Below are 23,605 nucleotides of genomic sequence, written 5' to 3'. Positions count from 1 at the left end.
ATTATTTTACTCACATTAAAAAATATCAAACTGTACTTTTAATAATATACAGTATGTGTAATGAGTCTCCTGAAGAGGAAGCCTGAAGAGGAAGGCCAGAGGAAGATTGTTTATATCTGAGAGAGGAGGACAGGAGGCTGAATTTTGTTTGTATTGATGGTGGATACCCCTGCGTGGGAAACCTGTTATATGGAACTTTTTCTTTAAATAAAAGTGGGATAAAAAAAGAAAGTGAGTTGCTGTGTGCTTTAAAGAAGCTCTACCACTTGATGCGAGTTCCCACTATATACTGTGTATATATATATATATATATATATACATAAACATGCACACACATGTGTTTTGAGCTTTGGGGTTCACACTCTAATACAATAGGCTGAGCACACCTATGTTTTATAGTGAGGCAGGTCTCACATTGAAAACCATATAATATGTAGTATATAAAATTTGTAAGCTACAATATTTCTTTTCTCTTAATTAGATGACTTTCATTGGTTGGAATGGCAATAATGTGGTTTCAGAAAGAGAGTGCCCCACCACCTACTGCTATTGCTGTGATAACTATGTAAATATATATATTTTTAAATAAGTGGATCAGAAGACAATGTCCAATTGAATGACCCCTTAGGTCTCCAGACCCAGCACCACTGTTTCTCTTTGGGGTCATCTGAATCTTGGAATTGACCCAGAACAGTCATTGCACTAAGAGGAAATTATCTATGCATGCGTAGCAAATTACTTTGAAAAACACCATACAGGCTGCAGGTGAACTTGTTTCTTCATTCAGCTCTCCTTCCTCTCGGTAACATGCACTCTCTACCACTCCTTCTGACAGTTGTGTCCTCTCTTCCTAAACTCTTTTTCCTTCACCCCACAGCTTATATCTCACCTTCACTTCATCCTGAATGCTGCTTGTTCCTCCAAAGACTTCCTGCTCTCTAGCACCCTTGCGATCCCCTCCCATGCTCGCCTCTAGGACTTCTCCTCCCAAGCCTCTCCCATCCTCAAACAAGTGAATTGGCAAATTGATTTTTTTTTCTTCTGAATATTCATGCAAACCTGCTCAGTCCTCAGAGAATCATTTTGTTCATGATTGCGTGGGTCCTTGGATTGCGTGGTCTTTCACAAATAAAATTAGCAAATTCTTGATCATCACTCTGCCTTTGCTTCAGGGGACACCACACATTTTTGGCCTTTTTCAGCATTTCCAGCAAAAGCAGTCAGTCAGAGTAAGACTTTTCTGAGTGGCAATAATAAGACCTTGCATCACTGAAATAACTTCACTAAGCTCCTATGAATTGTAGTGAGAACTTTAAAGTATAAGTAATGTTGTATTCCATTGATCAGGCACTTCCTGGAGTAAATATCTCACACGAAGGCAGGAGCAACTGCACAATTGCATAATCCAATATTTTGAAGATGCATTAAAGTATACACAAGACACGAAGGCTGATATTCTTGCAGCTGAATGATTAAAAATTATGTGATCATCTTTTCTGATCCTGTTGAGCCTTTCAAATAGGTGATTCATTTGTCCTTTTTTCATCTTGTCTTTTTTTAGATGAAAAATCTACAGCAATTCATTCCTATGGGTTTTTGGATGTACAGTAAATGGATGATCATCTATTTACATCTGCCTGTCAAAAAAGGAACAAGGAAAGATTGGGATTTTCACAGTATTGACATTCTCTCTCAGAACAAAAACAAAACTATTCTTTAAGATAAAATTATCAAATTTTATTACACAAGTGATTAAAATTAAATGGGGTAAAGCATTCCTCTAAATATAGTAAGACCAAGGAGGACTAAAAGAATGAACCCTCATATTTGTCATTAGCGTCACAACCCCCAGAATGCACTACACCTCTTAGATTAACTCATAGTATAATAATGTAGTAAATACAGTATATCAGACAATATATCGATCTGTGAGAGGAGATGCCATTGCATGTCGCACTATAGCTTCTTCAGGGGTTCAAGGGGTGCGGTTGTGAGTAGCTGCTAACATTTATGCATTATTATGCTTGCTTTATCTGTAAATGTCTGAGTTGCATGTTATACTATATGGTATCTTTCTGTGTTTTTAGCAGCTACTCACAACTGCACCCCTTGAACCCCTGAATAAGCTACAGTGCGAAACGCGGCAGGATTTGGAACCTCCTGTTACAGATCGATATATTGCCTGATTTACAGTATTTACTACATCATTATACTATGAGTTAATCTAAGAGGGGTAGTGCATTCTGGGTTGTGTGATGCTAAGGTTTTACCAACTCCAAAGAGGTGGTGGAGGGGGTCTCCAGCACACAGTCCGTGATGTGAGCATCAGCTGTGCAGGTTTCCTTGTGTTCTGTGTATAGGGGTGTGTGTCCCTCCCCTCCAATTTAAATTAATGTAGAAAAGAAATGGCTGCAGATAAACAGGTACAACTTATGTAGGGGAATTTGTTTCATTAGTATGTAAAAGTTTACAACCACTTTAATAACTGAGAGACTGCAAATACTGTAACACAGCTGTGTAAATATGTACATCTTTAAAGTGGTTGTAAAGGCTCAAGGTTTTGTACCTTCATGCATTCTATGCATGAAGGTAAAAAAACCCTTTGTGTGCAGCAGTGCCCCCAGCTACTTCAATATTTACCTGAACCCCATTGCGATTGACCAATGTGCACAACAGCCTTGACTGTCCTGAATCTCTTTGCCTCCTCATTGGCTGAGACAGCAAGCGGGAGCCATTGGTCCTGCTGCTGTCAATCACAGCCAGTCAGCCAATGAGGAGGGGGGAGGGGCCAATCACTGGCTCCGTGTGTGTGAATGGACACACGGAGCAGCGGGTGCTCCCATAGCAAGCTCCTTGCTGTAGGGGCACCTGACAGAAAGGAGGAGCCAAGAGAGCCTGCGGGGGACCAAAGAAGAGGGGGATCCAGGCTGCTCTGTGCAAAACCACTGCACACAGCAGGTAAGTATAACATATTTGTTATTTTACAAAAAAAATGAACCTTTAATTTCACTTTAATGGGGGAGAATTGGCTTAAAAACATCATAAACCTTCCTACCTGCACTTTGTGTTTTTCAGCTGCATAAAATGTGCATTGATCATATAGTTTAATGGAGATCAAATTCAGGTTCAGATTACAGTGTCAGATGAGCAAGAGTTCTGATCCACAGATTTCTCAATAAACACAAGCTATGTTGTTTTGTTACTGTTATTGTTGATCATAAAAACAACAATACTAATTTTCCCTGATATTGATGATCATATGGTAATCCTAATAACAATAATATCATCATCAATAATATCAAGTAAACTACAAACTCCAGAGAAAATTAAAATATATCATGGATTAATAAAGAGGATTTTTCTCAAGTGATTTATAATGGCTAGAGTGTGCATAAAGGTCCCAAAAATGATATGTAAAAGTCCCAATTTTGACAATCAATTGCAAAGACTCAATAATTTCAGCATGTTGATTTTGACCTGGGGCTATTAGATTTGGCTTCAAACTACTGTAGCAGGAGGAACATTCAAAACTAACCTTAGACTCCGACATCATTCATTTAGACCAGCTGGGCTTTGTGCCTTTAACAGAAGCCAGAGATAACACCTCCAAAACTCTCTCTAGTTCAGCTTGCCCAGTCAAGGATGATCCCAATGTTACTACTAGCCATGGATACTGGGAAAGCATTTGATTGGATGAGCTGGACGTTCATGGAGCGGACGCTTTGTCACCTAGGCCTTGGGAACAGAATGATGCCCTGGATCTCTGCCATTTATTCACCTTCCACAACACAAATCAGAATAAATGGGGTACTGTCAAAATTTTTCTCCATCACCATTAGTACTTGTAAAGGTTGCCCGCTCTCTACAATTATATTTATCTTGAAATCAGAACCATTGCGTCAGAGGATCCATCAGAACCCAGACATTACAGGCATCCCAAATGATGCACAAACCCACTCAAAAATACTGCTTATGCGGATGACTTGTTGTTTCTTAACACTAACCCTATCTCTATCCTGAACCTATTAGCAGAAATGGACTTCTACAGCTCCAATCTCCTTTTTTAAAATACATTTCCAGAAATTGGAGGCCCTTAAAGTTTAATTCTCAAACCCCCTGTTCCATTGTCTGCAAACCGATTTCCCTTTCAAATGGGCATCACATATCAAGTATTTGGGCATTAAGGTTCCAAAAGATGTTGACATATTTTCAGGCAACCCCTCGACATTGTTTCCCACCCTTCCTTCTACATCTAAAACAGGACCTAACCACATGGCACGTGGGTACATTCTTGTGGCCTAGACAATATAGCCTATTGAAAGTGATGGTTACGCCTCATATACTGTAACTGCTTCAGGCCCTGCCCATACGTACCCCATCTTCTTACATTAAGCAATTGAATAGGACATTCAATAGGAGACTTGGAAAGTTTGCAGGGGATATTGCCATTTCGAATTTTGCAGGATACCATGCGACCTGCCACTTAACCAGAGTCACTGGGTGGAGCCATCATGGGAAATTTAAGCAATGGGTAGTGATTGACCAGACAGCCTCCAGAATACCACCTTTGGCCCACCCATGGTGTATTGATGATGTGCCCCCTGAGTTTCAATCCCACCCAACAACTGGAACTACATGAAAGGTACTGTATGCTGGAAAGTCTTTGAGAATGAGGGGCTTGCCCCTTACCCTTCTCTAGTTTTTTCGATTCTTGACAACTCGTCTTTTGAACCAGGTGTAACTGATCCCCGGTTCTGAGAACTGTTTAGACCTGGGTTATTTATAGCCTGACATGTCACTCTACGGAATGCATGGTCCTCTGTACAACACATGGATGCACAGCCTCATTTGCAGACCCTGGATTTTTGACATAGGGCACAGCTCTCACATTATCTGTCCTCCCTCCCCCTGGCAAAGGCATTCACTCATGAGCTCACTCCCTTTGAGAGGGAATGTGTTATCACTAAACCTCTTAGACACTCAATTTTACGTATGTATGCTTTGATTAATACACCACCTGGTCACTTTAAACCACCATTTATAACTATATAGGAAAGAGATCTTAAACTCACCTTCACAACGAGGCACATTGATAGAAACCTGTACTTTACACATAAGGTTTCCATATGCATCAAACATCAGAAAACAAACTATAAGATCTTGACAAGGTGCTACCTCACCCCAGATAGACTGCACAATCTCTATGGACTCCATGGACCTCTGCTGGAGGTGTAGTGTGGATATTGGAGACCTCCTACATACTGTCTAGTCCTATGCCAAGCTCCAAGAGTTTTGGTCCAAGGTCACTCAAAAATTTACTGACTACCAAGTACCCATGGGCCTGGCATGGCCCCTCTGTCATCACCATACCATATCTCAGAAGACTTATTATAGGTCTATTCTTCCTCATTTATTGAATACAGCTGAAAGCTGTATACCTGATTGTTGGAAGCAGATGAGACCACCCTCTATAGTTCAGTAGTCATCTGAGGTTGAAAAGATTAATAGAATGGAAGACCTTGCCTTGACAGGTGTCAAGTCGTGTGTCAAAATTTCTTTAAAAAGTGGTTTTACTAGCGTGAATTTACTTTCTTCACTGAATACAAGTTCATCTTGGAAGGCTCAGGGGCTGCATTGTTCTCTGAGGTGTTGGTAGGCTCCTGAGGGGACATAGACATTCTTGCCTTTCCCTAACCCCTCCCCCCTCCCCATTTGTCCCTCCTTTTCTTTTCTTTTTCTTTTTTCTTTCTATTTGTTCCCGCTGTTTTCTTGGCTGCGGATTGGCCTCTACTCTTCACTTTTTCCTTCTCTTTTTCCCTCCTAACTGTTATACCAAAAAGTTTAACAGTGGTCCTTACAACCTCATTGTATTGTTATGATGTTGATGCGATGCAGAGTATTATTTTCCTTCCAATAGAAAATAACTGTAAAAGGGTCAACTCCGGAATGTGTGTAATATAACATTATATGAAGATATTTAGATGATATGTATTTTGTTGGCATGACTTCTACCTTGTGTTATACTCTGCACTGTATTATATGTACCTCTCTTATTGTTAAATAAGGAATAAAAAAAACCCTAATCTTAGAAAGTATGTTTACCAAAAGGATAGTTGATACTTGGAATAGACCTTCAATAGAGGTAGAGTCAGTCAACAGTAAGTATATTTAAACATGCATAGACAAAAAAAATTAACAAAAAGAAAAACTAAAACATGTATACATTAAAAAATTGGGGCAGACTGGATGGACCACTTGGTCTTTTTTATGCCATCACTCTTCTATGTGTTTATGTTTCTAAAGCTGACCATACATTATGCTAAATTATTGCCAGTTTCTGATGAACCAGCAGAAATTTACTCCAATGGAGACCCTGTGACCACATTCCCACCCAAAATCCTTTGAATGAAAAATTGAAGGAGCCTGCTTTAATTTTTTTTGCCAAACAGCATCTGTATCCAATCAAATGCAGTCACTGTTTGGGTATTCTGATAGCCGCTGGTGCCAGCTGTCAGAATACAATAGTCTCATTGGGAGATTCATCCATCCACAGTGTAGGGCTTGGATGGTGAAATCTGTTTGATTTTTTAAAATACAAATCTTACTGTGTATGATCAGCTGTGTAGTGATCAGTAGGAGAGGGTAGAGGGAATGTTTTTCTCCTGCTTGTCTTAGACTGATCCTATCATTCTCCCATTTTGTACTACGTATCCTAGACATAGCCACATGTCTGAATTTCAGTGGTTGCTCTTCATTCATAAAAAGTAGAGCTTAAAAAAAATATAATAACAATTATAATAATAATAAATATATATATATATTTGCTGTATATTATGACATGTCCATAGTGTGTCATGATACTCTCAGTACTTGCAGCCTATAGTATAGTAAATCTTCACATTCCTTTGTCAATAATTTCTGCTTGTGTACAAACATCAGGTATGCAGTATGGCACTGTCCAGGTTAATGCATGACGTCTGTATGTAGCCGGAGAATTGCATATACCATAGTCCATGGGTCTCTCAGTCTAGTGTTAGTGCAGGAGAGAGCTAATTAGATCTTCGGGCAGAATATTCAAAGACCTACAGACGGCTGAGAGATTTTTTAAATTGCATTAGCACTCCAACATTTATGATGGGACACAGAGTGGATGGCAGCGCATGCATTGGATGCTGTGTGAAACAGAAAAGGAAGTGGTCTTGTTCCTTTAGTGATTAGGTACAAGCTAGCTCTAGCAAACCATGGACACAGGGAAATTGATCAGCCATGGCAGTACAAACTTCAGTCAGATTAAGGTCTGGAGACTGGCTAGGCCACTCCAGGACCCTAATGTGCTTCTTCTTGAGCCACTCCTTTGTTGCCTTGGCCGTGTGTTTTGGGTCATTGTCATACTGGAACACCCATCCATGACCCATTTTCAATGCTCTGGCTGAGGGAAGAAGGTTCTCACCCAAGATTTGACGGTACATTGCCTCATCCATCGTCCCTTTGATGCAGTGCAGTTGTCCTGTCCCCTTAGCAGAAAAACACCCCCAAAGCAGAATGTTTCCACCAACATGTTTGACATTTGGGATGGTGTTCTTGGGGTCATGGGCAGCAATTCTCCTCCTCCAAACACGGCGAGTTGAGTTGATGCCAAAGAGCTCGATTTTGGTCTCATCTGATCACAACGCTTTTAACCAGTCCTCCTCTGCATCATTCAGATGTTCAGTCGCAAACTTCAGACAGGCCTGGACATGTGCTTTCTTGAGAAGAGGGACCTTGCGGGCACTGCAGGATTTCAATCCTTGTTGGCGTAGTGTGTTACCAATTGTTTTCTTGGTGACTGTGGTCCCACCTTCCTAGAGATCATTAACAAGGTCCTCACGTGTAGTTCTGGGATGATTCCTCACTGTTCTTATGTTCATTGACTCTCCACGAGGTGAGATCTTGCATGGTGCACCAGACCTAGGGAGATTGATAGTTGTTTTGTGTTTCTTCCATTTGCGAATGATTGCACCAACTGATGTCACTGATAGTTTGGTAGCCCAGTCCAGCCTTGTATAGGTCTACAATCTTGTCCCTAACATCCTTGGACAGCTCTTTGGTCTTTGTCATGATGGAGAGTTTGGAATCTGATTGTTTGATTGCTCCTGTGGACAGGTATCTTTTATACAGGTAACAAAATGAGATTAGCAACACTCCTTTTAAGAGACTGCTTCTAATCTCTGCTTGTTACCTGTATGAAAGACACCTGGTAGCCAGAACTCCTGCTGAATTATAGGGGATAAAAAACTTATCTCCCTCATTAACATGCAAATCAGTGCATAATTTGTCAGACATGCATTTCTTTTGAATTTTTTGTTGCTATTCTGTCTCTGTGTTACAATACACATACCATTCTATTTTTTAGACTGATCATTTCTTTGTGAGTGGGCAAACATTCAAAATCAGCAGGGGATCAAATACTTATTTACTTCACTGTAAATGCGACCACTGATCTCAAATCAACCACAAAATACTAAGACAAAAGCCACAAAATAATATACAAAGAAACTGTCCATAGAGATAACAATCAGAACTAAAGGAGAAGTATGACCAAATATATTTTGGCCCTAATTCTCCTATGGATCACAGGAGTGCAGCCCATTTTGCACTCCTGTAACCCGTTTTCAGCTGACAGTGGGCTTAATCCAGCTGTTGGCTGACGTCACTCAGAAAGTCCAGGTCAGACTCCAGTTGGGATCCACTCAGGTGCCTGGAGTGGCAGCTGGCTCAGCCTTTCTGTGAGCTGCTGCACAAAAAGTCCACCCCTTGCACAGGTTGGCTCTCCAGTGAGCACTGGAGGGGCAGGGCAGAGAGCCAGTGACTGACAGTCACCGGCTCTCTGCTCACTGAGGACTGAGCAATCAGCAGTCTTTTATCACTCAGTTCTTCATTTCAGAAACAGCGGGGGACAGATGCAGCATTAGACTAATGCTGCATCCACCTAGGTGATTATGATTTTTTTTTTTAATTTAAGAACCAAATATTTTTATTTTAAGGTACTGTTTCCTAACTGACCCTAATCTCTCCTAATCTCTCCCTATGCAACTTTCTGTACAACAGCTTCTAAAACACTAACACTATGGCTGCTCTGTGTAACCCCCTTTTATTTTAAAAAATCCTCATTGACTCATAAGCTAGCTACAATTATTGGTTGCAATAGAATTTTGCATGACAAAATTTACCACAAGAACCACAAAGCTTGAACCTGCAATATTTGCATTAAGTTAAAACTTCTTTCACTGTCTGATCCTCACATCCACAACTCTAAACACTTACCTGTGCCCCATCTTGATCCAGAGCTGTGCCCATCTGCACCACTGCTCTTACAGGACATTAAGAGTAGCAGAAGCCAATGGCTCCTGCTGCTGTCAGTCATATTCTGTGAGGTGGGAGCAGGAGGTGTGGCCAAGACACTCGGCATGTGTCTATGCAAGCACACAGCCTGGCTCAGGAACACACCCACTGGTTTCCCCCCTCAGGACTTGGCTTGCTGATGGGGCACCTGCAAGAAAGGCGCAGCAGAGAGCCCTGATGGGTTACTCCAAAAGAGGATGTAAACCACTGCTTTGTGCAATATCATTGCACAAGCAGGTAAGTATAACACCTTTTTTTTTAATTTTAATTAATTAATTAATTTATTAAATTAATTAATTAAATTATAAGTTTACAATCACTTTAACAGGTGAATCGTGGTAGATGTAATTTTTCATTGGATATGTTTTTAGATTGTCTTTCTTCCCCAAAATACCACTCACCCTCCTCTGACAATCACCTGCATCCTCCTATAATAACAGGTGTAGTGGTGCTGCTACTTTCCTTCAATCCTCAGTTCCACACGGTCCTCAGACTGAAATGCTGCTGTTACCTCTGTGTACTGTGAACCATTGGAGTTACAGTCAGCAATTGGGTAAATGCCAAATAACAATATCTTTTAATGAAATTACATTAAACAGCTGTAAAACATCTAACACATTTTGGCTGGCAGGCCTTATTCAGGGCTCATGGCTTAGGCCATGACTAAGGCCTGATGGCCGAAATGCATTGGCTGTTTTAAGCTGTTTCATGTCATTTCAATAAAGGATATTGCTATTTGACATTTACCGCAGTCACAACTGTCTTTCCAGTGATCCTCCTATGATAAGAAAAAAAGGAGAGAAGCGCCTCTAAGTGCAATAAGTCTTTTAATACAAGTCTAAATGTAGAAACACTCACATGTGTGAAGTAATCATAAGCATAAAAACCGTGGTTAACAATAGTTAACGGTGGGGTGGTAACCCGGGTGAAGAGCCGTCATCTCTCTGCGATGTGGGGAGGTCAGCTCTCGGCTGGAACAGCGTGGTGGCTGGAGGGGGAACAGTGGTGAGGCCAGCCTTCATGCACGTCCTCCCTCAGAGCCGGATGGAACGCACGCTGGAACGTAGCGGCGGCGTGGCCGTGATGACGTCAGATCCCAGGGTGCACTGTGACGCGTTTCGGAGCATGCACTGGCCGTGGAAGGCGAAAGTGCACTCCTTTTTCAAGCAGGGGGAGGTGGATGAACAGGGGTGAATATATAGGGAACGTGAGTCTAATTGATCAATTAACCAATTAACCAGTGATTGACCATTGCTGTCAGGTGAATAGTGTAAAGTCATGGATGTTAACTGGGGGGTAAAAGGAAACCAAATGGAAAAAAGAGAGGATGTAATAAATAAGAAAACGGAAGACGAAAGAAAAAAAAAATTATGTTCTGGGAGATTAGTGGGGTAAAATGTTCACCTTGCAGCACTGCCACATCAATTATGTAACAGTAGTGAGCAGATATTTAGTGGTAATACAGCACGATTGCAAGATGATACAGCATGATTGCAAGATGATAAACATATTGGTAATAATACATGCAGATGACATTATAAAAAGTAAATTACATTGTAAAACATTGTGAAAAATAGAATAAAATATAAATAATGAACAAAAGGTTATAAATAATAAACTAAAAATTGGATTAAAAAAAAAAAAAAAAAGTTTATTATTTATAACCTTTTGTTCATCACTAATCTCCCAGAACATAATTTTTTTTTTTTTCTTTCGTCTTCCGTTTTCTTATTTATTACATCCTCTCTTTTTTCCATTTGGTTTCCTTTTACCCCCCAGTTAACATCCATGACTTTACACTATTCACCTGACAGCAATGGTCAATCACTGGTTAATTGGTTAATTGATCAATTAGACTCACGTTCCCTATATATTCACCCCTGTTCATCCACCTCCCCCTGCTTGAAAAAGGAGTGCACTTTCGCCTTCCACGGCCAGTGCATGCTCCGAAACGCGTCGCAGTGCACCCTGGGATCTGACGTCATCACGGCCACGCCGCCGCTACGTTCCAGCGTGCGTTCCATCCGGCTCTGAGGGAGGACGTGCATGAAGGCTGGCCTCACCGCTGTTCCCCCTCCAGCCACCACGCTGTTCCAGCCGAGAGCTGACCTCCCCACATCGCAGAGAGATGACGGCTCTTCACCCGGGTTACCACCCCACCGTTAACTATTGTTAACCACGGTTTTTATGCTTATGATTACTTCACACATGTGAGTGTTTCTACATTTAGACTTGTATTAAAAGACTTATTGCACTTAGAGGCGCTTCTCTGCTTTTTTTCTCATCTACAGAAGTTGCTACAGCTTATTTGGAAGCCTTGCCCTCAGTGCCACACGGAATCCTACGCTCTTCATACAGTAGCCACTAATACCACCATCACCCATACTACCATTTCCCAGGACTTTGCAGTGTTTGCGCTGTTACAACCCTTCCTCATTTATCCTCCTATGATAAACCTTTTTCCCCAAGAAGGGAACATCTTGCAACCCTCATATGTTATGGTGGCATGATGGGACGTGTAGTTCTGTAACAGCTGGAGGGCCGCCAGTTTGACCCCTGCCATGAAACATTCAACTATAATATATTTATAACAACTTAAATTTGTTCAGACCCATATATGAACCGTGTCTCACAGAAGTGAGTACACCCATCACATTTTTGTAAATATTTTATTATATCTATTCATGTGACAACACTGAAGAAATGACACATTGCTACAATGTAAAGTAGTGAGTGTACAGCTTGTATAACAGTGTAAATTTGCTGTCCCCTCAAAATAACTCAACAAACAGCCATTTAACCATTCTAAACTGCTGGCAACAAAAGTGAGTAAACCCCTAAGTGAAAATGTCAAAATTCGGCCCAATTAGCCATTTTCCCTCCCCAGTGTCATGTGACTCATTAGTGTTACAAGGTCTCAGATGTAAATGGGGAGAAGGTGTGTTCAATTTGGTGTTATCGCTCTCACTTTCTCATACTGGTCACTGGAAGTTCAACATGGCAGCTCATGGCAAAGTACTCTCTGAGGATCTGAAAAAAAGACTTCTTGCTCTACATAAAGATGGCCTAGGCTATAAGAAGATTTCCAAGACCCTGAAACTGAGCTGCAGCACAGTGGCCAAGACCATACAGCAGTTTAACAGGACAGGTTCCACTCAGAACAGGCTTCGCCGTGATCGACCAAAGTAGCTGAGTGCACATGCTCAGCGTCATATCCAGAGGTTGTCTTTGGGAAATAGACGTATGAGTGCTGCCAGTATTGCTGCAGAGGTTGAAGGGGTGGGGGTGTCAGCCTGTCAGTGCTCAGATCATACGTTGCACACTGCATCGAATTGGTCTGCATGGCTTTCGTCCCAGAAGGAAGCCTCTGCTAAAGACGATGTACAAGAAAGCCCGCAAACAGTTTCCTGAAGACAAGCAAATTAAGGACATGGTTTACTGGAATGATGTCCTGTGGCCTGATGAGACCAAGATAAACTTATTTAGTTCAGATGGTGTCAAGCGTGTGTGGTGGCAACCAGGTGAGGAGTACAAAGACAAGTCTGTCTTGCCTACAGTCAAGCAGGGTGGTGGGAGTGTCATGGTCTGGAGCTGCATGAGTGCTGCCGGTACTGGGGAGCTACAGTTCATTAAGGAAACCATGAATGCCAACATGTACTGTGACATACTGAAACAGATCATGATCCCACTGCGATTTAGCACTGTGCCTAAATGGTTAGCACTTCCGCCTGGCAGTACTAGGGTCATTGGTTCAAATCCCAGCCACAGCACCTCCTGCCTGGAGTTTGCATGTTCTCCCTGTGCCTGCGTAGGTTGTCTCTGGGTGCTCCAGTTTCCTCCCACACTCCAAAGACATGCTGGTAGGTTCATTGGATCCTGTCTAAATTGGCCCTAGTATGTGTATTAATGTCAGTTATGGACCTTAGATTGTGCACCCCTTGAGGGTTAGGGACTGATGTGAATGTACAATATATATGTAAAGCACTGCGTAAACTGACAGTGCTATATAAGTACCTGAAATAAATAAATAAAATAAATCTCCTCCCTTTGGAGACTGGGCCACAGGGCAGTATTCCAACATGATAACGACCCCAAACACACCTCCAAGATGACCACTGCCTTTCTAAAGAAGATGAGGGTAAAGGTGATGGACTGGCCATGCATGTCTCCAGACCTAAACCCTATTGAGCATATGTGGGGCATCCTCAAATGGATGGTGGAGGAGCGCAAGGTCTCTAACATCCACCAGCTCCGTAATATCATCGTGGAAGAGGACTCCAATGGCACCTTGTGAAGCTCTGGTGAACTCCATGCCCAAGAGGGTTAAGACAGGGCTGGAAAATAATGGTGGCCACACAAAATATTGACACTTTGGGCCCAATTTGGACATTTTCACTTAGGGGTGTACTCACTTTTATTGCCAGCGGCTTAGACAATAATGGCTGTGTGTTGAGTTATTTTGAGGGGACAGAAAATTTACACTGATATACAAGCTGTACACTCACTAATTTATATCTTAACAGTGTAGCAAAGTGTAATTTCTTCAGTGTTGCCACATGAAAAGATATAATAAAATATTTACAAAAATGTGAGGGGTGTACTCACTTCTGGGAGATACTGCATAATGAAACATAATAAAATTTTAAAATAATATATTATATTAAATAAATATATTAAAGGAAAATGAAAATATGTATATTCCATATTATATAAATAAAATATATAAAAATAAAATATTGTAAAGCTAGACAAGAAGAAAACACGCCTGTTTTATGTTAAAAGAACATACCCAGCTCTTACAGAATGTACTGTGGAGAAATGGTTCCTCTTTATAGTTTGCTGTTTTTTTCCACAGTTGAATTTACTATGTAATTCTACTTACATGTGTCACAAATACCATTGCATCTCCTGGGCCCTCTTCTTCCAAACCTTCAAGTGTTTGCTAATCAGCATCTTCATTCTGATAAGCTGAGTCAGACTGCTGATTTTACTTATTTCTGTCTTCACACAGCAACCGAAGGAAGTTGTTTGCCAGAATGGGATGGATTGGTATGCTGGCCAAGAGGAAATCCAGGGAAGATTCTTGCTGTCAGTTGTCCTCCTTATGTGTATGACTTTAATCACAGAGGTATTGAGTTTACAAGCATACAATTACATCCATCACTGTTTCCCTCATGGCTATATGGAAATAAGTTGACGTTTCTTGCCTAACTTTACATATCTAAATACAACTCTTCATAATTTAAGTAGATTCAATGCATTGTTTCTTCTTTTAAACTACTAAATATCTGATATTCAAAGGGGTTTTCTTTTCTGAAAGATGCAATGTTGCCTAAGCTATAAGACACACTGTGATCTAAACCTGCACCCTTAGTTTATATCCATCCACAAGTAATTTATGTACATAATGTTTGGTGATAAAAAGTCACAATTTTGTAATAGTAATTGTCTTTCATAGCACAGCACAGGAGGACAATGGAGAGCAATTTCAACAAATAAATTTCCCATTAAAATAAAATATTTTTCTCTGTGTGTTTCTCTGTCAGGCTCCTTGTAGAGTATGTATGATTTACAGTAAAAGCATGTGTAGTAATTATTCATGCTTCTGCTCTTTCATACACATTTAATATATACAGTATATCAGTATTACATTATTGTTTATAATTTGCTGTGAATTCCATGCAGCACATACAGAATTAGAACTGTATGCTCTGATGGTCCAAGAAAAAGAACTTACACATTTTGGTTAGAAAAAAAAAGCTAATAAATCACATTCAAAGGAAATTATTGGAAGCTTAATGTAATACAACAGTTAGCCACATTTCTGTATTCAAATTCAGGAATAGCAAGCAATAATCACTTGATGTATCAATCTTTTTTTAAGCTGCTGTTTTTATCCTCAGTGTTCCTTGTACTTCTTCTTGTACGTAAAACAGACAGTAACGTTTAAATGTATATTATGTTTTCAACAAAAATATTTCCCTGCATTTCTAAACCTACCTTACTGTGCTGATTTTATTTCCAGCTTTTCACTGTCTACTTTAAAGTGTTATTAAAGTCATTTAAAATAAAAATAAAAAACATATTATACTCACCTGCTCTGTGCGGTGGTATTGCACAGAGTGGCCCTGATCATCCTTTTTTTGAGTCTCCTGGTGGTGATCCTGTCTCCTTCTCTTCTTTGTGTGTCCCTATAGCATGCTGCTTACTATGGAGGCACACGGGGTCTATGTGCTCCCGAGCTTTGTCCCGCCCCCCACTTCTTCCTCCTGGCTGCATTTGATTGACAGCAGCAGGAGCCAATGGCAATGCTGTGTGAAGAGGAAGTGAGGGGAGAAAAGATGCAGCTGTGCACAATGCTGGATCTATTCTCAGTCTCTTTCCCTTCACACAGGGAAGGGGGGCAGAGAAATAGAAAACATTTTTTAACTTAATGCAAGGAATGCATTAAGGTAAACAATGTTTTAGCATCACTTTAATTACTGATTAAAATAGCAAGGAACAATCTGCATTGCATTATAGCTCAAATGCCTTTCCTTTGGCATTGCAATTTGAAGGCAGTGTTCGTTAAATATTTCTATACACTGTCTCTAAATCTGGCAGATAGTAGATTGTAACATTTGGTTCACATACAGTAATATAAAGACAAATTTATAAAATAAAAACTTGGTGGGTAATAAATGTAACACTGGAAACTGCAATTTTTAGTTTGGATTTAAAGTCTTTAAAGGTCTGGTGGGGCAAAACTAGGGTAGCATATACTATAAAAGAGTGAAATATTATCAATTTATACGCTTAAAGGTTTCATTTATTTGTGTAGTGATACGATTTCGATAACTTGGGACCATGACAGCACTGTTGTTTGATAATTGACTATATAGAGTGAGTCACATGCCCCTATATACCTGGCAGTACTGAATATTTTCTCTTCACCCAGCAGCTCAACAGAGAGGTACAGAGGAAGCAGAGGAAAGTTTGCTATAAATTGCTGAGGAAGGGGTTGGTAGAGCAGATTAGCCAACATATGTTACTTTTCTCTCCATGGACAAAGTGCTGGATTGCTCAAAGTTGAGGTCCCATGAACAATGGAGAAAAAGAGCTTCCAGGACCCAGGTTTTGTAAGTTCTGTTTGGCATGCCCAATAGGTGCATTATTGGAATTAGAAAAATAATAATGGATTGCTGATCAAATGCAGCAATGTGTACAGAGGTTCAGAGCAGTGGCTAGAGGAGGGACTGCTTTACAGGATTTGAAAATATGTGCCACGAGCCATAATTTGCCTTCCACACATTAAGTAAGGGATTCTAAAATGTTTAGACATTTGTCACATTAATGGAAATGTTGCATACTTATTTTGCATTATCTCCATATATTTTTCTCTGTAGGAATGGTCTATAGAAGATGCAATGTCAATGGAACCTGGGATTTTGTACAAAATTCTAACCGTTCTTTTTCCAACTATTCTGAATGCATTCGCTTTTTGGAACCTGAAATGAGCCACGGGAGGGTAACTATTTCTAGTTTATATTAATAAACATTACAAATCATAGGTGTTATGAATATAATTTAAACTAAAGGCAAACCTTTTCTTTTAGAGTTATGAGGTGTTAGAACAATTGTCAGATTTTGATCAACTTGACGTTTTATTGGGTTTCACATACAGTATTTGAACATACACAGGCCTTTGCAACAACATCATAATAATAACTTTATACATCAAGGTATTGAAATATAAACATCGCAATAAGGATACAGAAATTTCAAATAGAATGCAGTATGCTTTGACACCAGAGAGTTATGTATGGAAATACAACAGTCTGTAAGAAAAATAAATTGGTATCTTAGGATACACAGTAGAATGAAAAAACAGAGCAAGCATAACAAAAAAGAGAAAAAAAAAGGAAGCAAAGGATGATCCAATATGAGAAACATTGTGTCAGGACCTGGTTCACCTGCTGGTGACGTTGTGGTTCTCTTGGCAGAAAACTGTAGTTTCAGCTTCCACCAACAGGTGTCTCCTAGCAGCCAGAAAGTTCCACTTGGCCACACCTTTTGGGAGGGTGCTTAAACGCTTCCCAACTGCCCTACAGCAGAACTACTGCAGCAGGGCTGCGAAAAATCATATATATATATATATATATATATATATATATATATATATATACACAGTGAGGAACAGAAGTATTTGAACGCCCTGTGATTCTGCAAGTTCTCCCACTTAGAAATCATGGAGGGGTCTGAAATTCACATTGTAGGTGCATTCCCATTCTGAGAGACAGTATTTAAAAAAAGAAATTCAGGAAATCACATTGTATGATTTTTAAAGAATTTATTTGTCTTGCACTGCTGAACATAAGTATTTGAACACCTGAGAAAATCAGTGTTAATATTTGGTACAGAAGCCTTTGTTTGCAATTACAGAGGTCAAACGTTTCCTGTAGTTCTTGACCAGGTTTGCACACACTGCAACAGGGATTTTGGCCCACTCCTCCACACAGATCTCCTCTAGATCTGGGGGATCTAGAGTGGGAATGCACCTACAATGTGAATTTCAGACCCCTCCATGATTTCTAAGTGGGGGGAATTGCAAAATCGCAGGGTGTTCAAATACTTCTGTTCCTCTCTGTGTATATATATATATAATTTTATATTTCCGAGTAGGGGGTGCACTACCCGTGTCACCATTGGCAGCTACAGCTGTCGATCACTGGGTCCCGGACGGAGATTCCGATCACCAAGGACCACTGACAGAGGAGAGGTCTGTATGTAAACAATACAGATCTCTCCCCTGTCAGCACCAGAATGATGCCTTATTTTGCTCTGAATAGCCCTTCTTCCAGTGTCCCCCTCTTATCTCCTGATAAGACATATCGTGTGGAGACACTCTGCACATGCTCAGTTTGGTGAGTGTTTTTTTTTCCCGGGAGAGTGCATTTGATCAGCACAGGCCCAGTCAGCACTGTCCAGACAGAGGGCAGGGAATTCAGCATCCTCCTAGAGCAGAATGAAAACCCATCCTACAAACTTTAACCAGTGCTCTGCTAACACTGATAGAAGTCAGAAGACTGCTGTAACTGCTGATGAGAAAAGGTAATTAGCAGTTTATATTTACTAAAATAATTCCATTTCCATGTTCTGTGTACTGTGGGAGAACAGATATAGTGAATGCAGGGTCCTGGTTTTAGTAACACTTTAAGTGACAAGTAGTTTAATTGAAAGTCCTTATCTGTACAGTAGCAGCAGAGATGTCAGCAATGTCAATGAGATGTAGGAATCTGAAAGTGTGCCCACTTTCTTTGCTGCTGACATGATACTTTTTGTATCGTAGTAAAAATGCACTCTTTCCTGACACCATTACTTTTTTGGGAATGCAGATTCTTGCTTACTTCTCTGATCTTTATAATAGTAACTTCTGTAGGGCATTAGAAACCACCCAGAAAGGCTTAAAGGCTTGGGCTTTGCTCAAAATTTCCTGGTTTGGTTGTGTTGCCCTCATAAAGGTGAATATCCTTCTGCACCTACTATATTTACAGACCATCTCTATTCACTTACCTCAGTCATTCTTTGGAACCTACAAACACAGTTGTTTGGCTTTTATTTGTAACAACTCACACCCATGTATTAAATACTCACGTCTTACATTATCCAAAAGAGCTTGCGGGATTGGACTTCCTGATCTCTTGAAATATTACCATTGCCACTTAACAAGGACCATAGATTGGAATGTCCACTGCAAACTAAAAGCCTGGGTCTACTTAGAATGCTTTCTCTTCACTACCCCACTGGCAACATGACCTTGGCTACCTATTTGTAGACTGGATAAATCCGTACTCTCACATCCCCTTATAGGTTCTACCCTCCAAAATGTCTCTATCTCGTGTAGACAAACCTCAAGCTCCTCATCACTGGGCCCTTTAACTTTGGTCAGGCTAAACCCAGACTTTATCCCAGGAATGTCAAGATCATTTTTATCATCCATATGGCCTCATACAGACATATGTGTTTTCCAACATTTCTCTTAAAGTAAACTGTTAAGTCTTGAAGCATTAAACGCCCTGTTGGCATCTAGTTCCTTTCCTATTTGGGCCATATCTTCAACTTAAACACTTTTTTTCATCTTCCCCTGCAAGTAGTACATGGGCAAGAGCCCTCACACCTTTTAAGTCCCTCTGTAGGAAAACAAAACCTCAGCACCATATGGTTTCCACTATCTACTCTCTGTTGTTCCCAGATGCTCAATCTACTCCAGATTCTTATCGAGTGGCGTGGGAACTAGAACTTCAGGTAGTTTTATCTGATGAAGACTGGACCACCATTAATGAACATGCCCATAAGGGCTCGCTCAATGTAGCCATCCAAGAGAATTGCTACAAAATCAGAAACCCCATCCCTATTACACAAATTCACATCTTCAGTACAAAACTTGTGCTGGAGATTTGGTTCAAAAGGAGGGCACAATGTTGCACATCTGGCGGTCCTGCGACCTGCTCCAGCCCTTTTGGAAAAAAGTCCACCAGAGTACCACGGAAGTGTCCACACTTTGGATTATACACCAGTCCAATACCTTTTACACTGCTCTCCCTTATGTAAGAAATCCTATCATAAATCCTTAGCTATGTTTATGGTTAATGCTGCCAGACTCTGCATACCAGTACACTGACGTTCTACACACATTCTGACGATCAGGGAATGACTTTCCAGATTGGCTAATATTGAAGAAATGAAAGAACTAATTTAAATATCACCAGATCGCCTTACCAAATTTGTTACTGCATGGGCCTGTTGGACCCACTTTAAAACCACGACACAATACAAAATATATATTTAAAATGATAAATTTACTAAACATTGCCCATCTCTTGCACGCTTTCTCCCCTTCTGCCACTCTGGGCGGAGGAGGGGGTGAACTAGAGCTGATCCGTTCCCACCCCTCCACTTCCCTCATTTGACAAATTTTCCCCTTTTTTTTCTTTTTTTTTTCCTTCTCTCTCTTTTCTCTCTTACCTCTAGGCACTATGCCCTTTCTGCTCTGTTCTCTCCCAGTTCAGGTTTATCTTGGCTGTACAATATCTTGAGCTACATCTCCTTTCCATTCAGTCCTATATAGACTTCCTTCTTACCCAGATTGGTCATTTCAGAGCTGGAAGTATACCAAGAGAGGCAAACGTATTGGGATACTGAATGCTGTTAAAATTTTGAGAGGCCTTATTGTGTTATTTCTATATAAGCTTACTACAATTTCTATATGTAGTCTCTACCAGGGCTTTTTTTCTCAGAGGAAAGGTGGTGGAACTCCCCCACCCAAACCTGGCCACGCCCCCATCAAACCCTAGGACCACCCCTTTAGAGAACAGGAATGCAAGTAAAATTTGGGAGGGGCTATAAAAGTAAATGTATGGAATTAACACCGCCCCCCCCCCCACATTAGTAAGAATAGCGAGTAACACTGCCCCCCCCCACATTAGCAAGAAAAGCGAGAAAAATTGTATCGCCGCTCCTTACCTGATGCTGACGATCCGCGCTATGGTAGGATCGACGAGCAGAGGGCGTGATGACGTCAGCGCGCACCGCCGGGTGTACTAAGATACACCTTTCCTATGGGGGTGGCCGCGCGCCCCCGATGTTTACACGCTGGCGGTAGAGGGGGGGGGGTGAAGCGTGCATGTCCCCGCTCACCGGCTGTGAGCAGCGGCAGTGACAGGTGCCGGGCACGCGCAAGCATGACATAAACAAGCCGCGTCCGGCACCTGTCACTTTCGCTGCTCTGCATAGCTTGTCAGCTCTGCAGAGGCAGTCGGTGAGCGGGGACAAGAAGAAAAAGGTGGCGGAACGCAGTACCGCCGCGTTCCGGCAGAAAGAAAGCCCTGGTCTCTACTATGTAAACATGGTCATGTTACTGTACTTTGTATAACATTCTTTTTCTATGGTCTGAAAAAAACCCAGCTTTATGGAAAAAAAATGCACCCTTGCCAAAATGTGTCTAGGGCTAATATCTAGGTGGTGTTTGAGCTTGGTAATTTTATGTGTCCTGTTACTAATGAAATCAAGCTAGGATTGTGGAGGCAACATAGTTTTAAATATCTGAGTCAGATAGTTAACCAACTGTGCATGTGTAACTGACTTTGGCAATCCATGTTTGTTAATATTATTTCTGCGGGATCTGTCTGAATCGTATCATTGATCCACTTAATGTCATCCTACTGGTCAGTATGAGAGTCCACTTACTCAATGTGGGCCTTGACAAACTCCCCCAGCTTTTACTCTATATGATTTATACAGTATGTTCTCATAAACTATTAATTTTAAAACAGTGTGAGTATTTGGACTATCAGAGGCAATATAAGCAAGTAATGAATCCCCCACAAATAGGGTTCATTGTGACTGTTCAGTCTGCCGTAAATTTGATGTATTGACTGCTGATTAGATGCTTATAAAGATGATATTCCTGGTGTTCTCACAGTTGCTTATGTAGCTGCCCCTCCACAGGGCTCTCTTCTGTGTCTTGCAGGTCTTGGAAGTGGTGAGCAACAGGAGAGATACCGCTGCTAGTTGGCCCACTACCATTTTTGGAGTTTTCATGCTCTGAAGGACTGAATAAATCTGACAGTTTACAGGGCTGAACCCTTCTTAGAATGGCACATGTGCATTTTTAAGTGTGAGGGAGACAGGAATCATGCCAACTAGCAAGGAGAAGTCTCCACCAAATGTTACTGTGAGCCGTTTGGAGTCTGCTGTATCTGAGCCAAGGATTTGAGTAGTCATTTAAAAAAAAAATAGTTTTGCTTTTAGTTATACTTTAATGTTATGTTCTTACTTGTTGTGCACTGTTTTACAGTATGTCCAAAAGGCTTGTAAATATATACAGAATCTTTGGTTATCTAATGTTTATTTTTTGCAGAAGGTTATTGCATCACTAAATATGGTCAAATTCTACATCTTACCTTCCAAACATATGACATTCAAATGTTATAGTTTTTTAAATATAGTTATCAGCTTTAAGATGTATTATATGAGGGTTCTTCAAAAAGTTTCTGCACTTTTTTAACATATACAGTGTATGTATAAAAGCATGGAAACTTTTTGAAGACCCCTTGCATCATTTCTGTAACCGATTAGGATAAGATAACTTAATTTTAACACTTTAAGATCCTCCACCCACAATGTACTGTGGACAGCTACAGGCAAAGCGATGTACCGGTAGGTCGCTCTGCCTCTCCTAAAACAAGGGGGCACAGCGCACATCCCCTCCCCCACTGGAGACAGCGGAATAAGGATTCCGGAGAACGGGACCCGGTGATGCAATCACATGATCACAATGCTAATAAAGCTGTTATGAATCATTCTATTCATAACAGCTCTGCTTCTCTTTCTGGTGAGCTGTGATTGGCCCACAAGTCTCACATGGTACATGGGGTCAATCACAGCACCCTGTGCCATGCGACCAGCTGGAGCCAATCACAGATCACTGTATTCTGAACTGTCATGAACTTAACCCATTCATGACAGTACAAAGCAAACGCATTGCAGAGCAATAATCTTTATTGTTCCTGCAATGCAAAGTGTAAAACAAAAACAAATACCCGATCACCCCCCAGAGTAGTACAATGTTACTATGGTAACAGTGCACTACTCTATTGAAAGTATTATTTTTTAAAATAGTAAAAAAAATTAAAATAATGTTAAAAAAATAAATAAAAATAAAATATTAAGAATTTTGTTTAGATTTTCTTTTTTGACCACTTGCCAATCACCCGCCCACATTGAGTGGGTGAGCAACGGCTCTGGGCAAAGCGACATACCCTTACGTCGATTTCTATTTCCAGGTATGCGTGTGCATGCATGCACCCTCCGCTGCCCCACTGTCGCTCCAGGGAGAGAAGAGAGTAAAAAGAAACATTACATTTTACACAGACATTAATTTAACACATTTACCCTTTGATCACCCCTTTTAACCCTTTGATCACCCTGTCACCCAGCCATTGCCATTAGTACAGTGTCAGTATATAGAATTTTTCACTGATCACTGTATTACTGCCACTAGCGACATAAGATAGCATCCAGCTCTGTAAGTTCCCCTCCCAGCCAGGATCAGCTAGCTTTAGATTGCCACACTTTCGCACTCAAGCTGTAGGTCACTGATCACCGCCATTACTAGTACAGTGCTTGCACAGATCAATATATTGATCCCCAAAAAACACAGTGTTAGCAGGATGAGCCCCGTTCA

The 23,605-nt window shown here is 40.8% G+C and overlaps 1 protein-coding gene across 2 annotated transcripts in view; it reads left to right on the top strand.

The window, feature by feature from the left end:
• The window catches only part of PTH2R (parathyroid hormone 2 receptor), a 477,959-nt gene that overhangs the window by 198,591 nt on the left and 255,763 nt on the right, over window positions 1-23,605 (top strand). For both annotated transcript variants that reach the window (XM_089672855.1, XM_089672846.1), the window contains exons 3-4: window positions 14,393-14,509; window positions 16,767-16,888. In XM_089672855.1, the coding sequence (XP_089528981.1) occupies window positions 14,393-14,509; window positions 16,767-16,888 (239 nt within the window). The remainder of the gene's footprint in view (window positions 1-14,392; window positions 14,510-16,766; window positions 16,889-23,605) is intronic.

Source organism: Staurois parvus, unplaced genomic scaffold (genome assembly GCF_062004578.1).
Source record: "Staurois parvus isolate SC_StPar_1 unplaced genomic scaffold, SC_StPar_1.0 ptg000011l, whole genome shotgun sequence".
Lineage (NCBI taxonomy): Eukaryota > Metazoa > Chordata > Amphibia > Anura > Ranidae > Staurois > Staurois parvus.
This window is presented reverse-complemented; position numbering and strand designations above follow the sequence as displayed.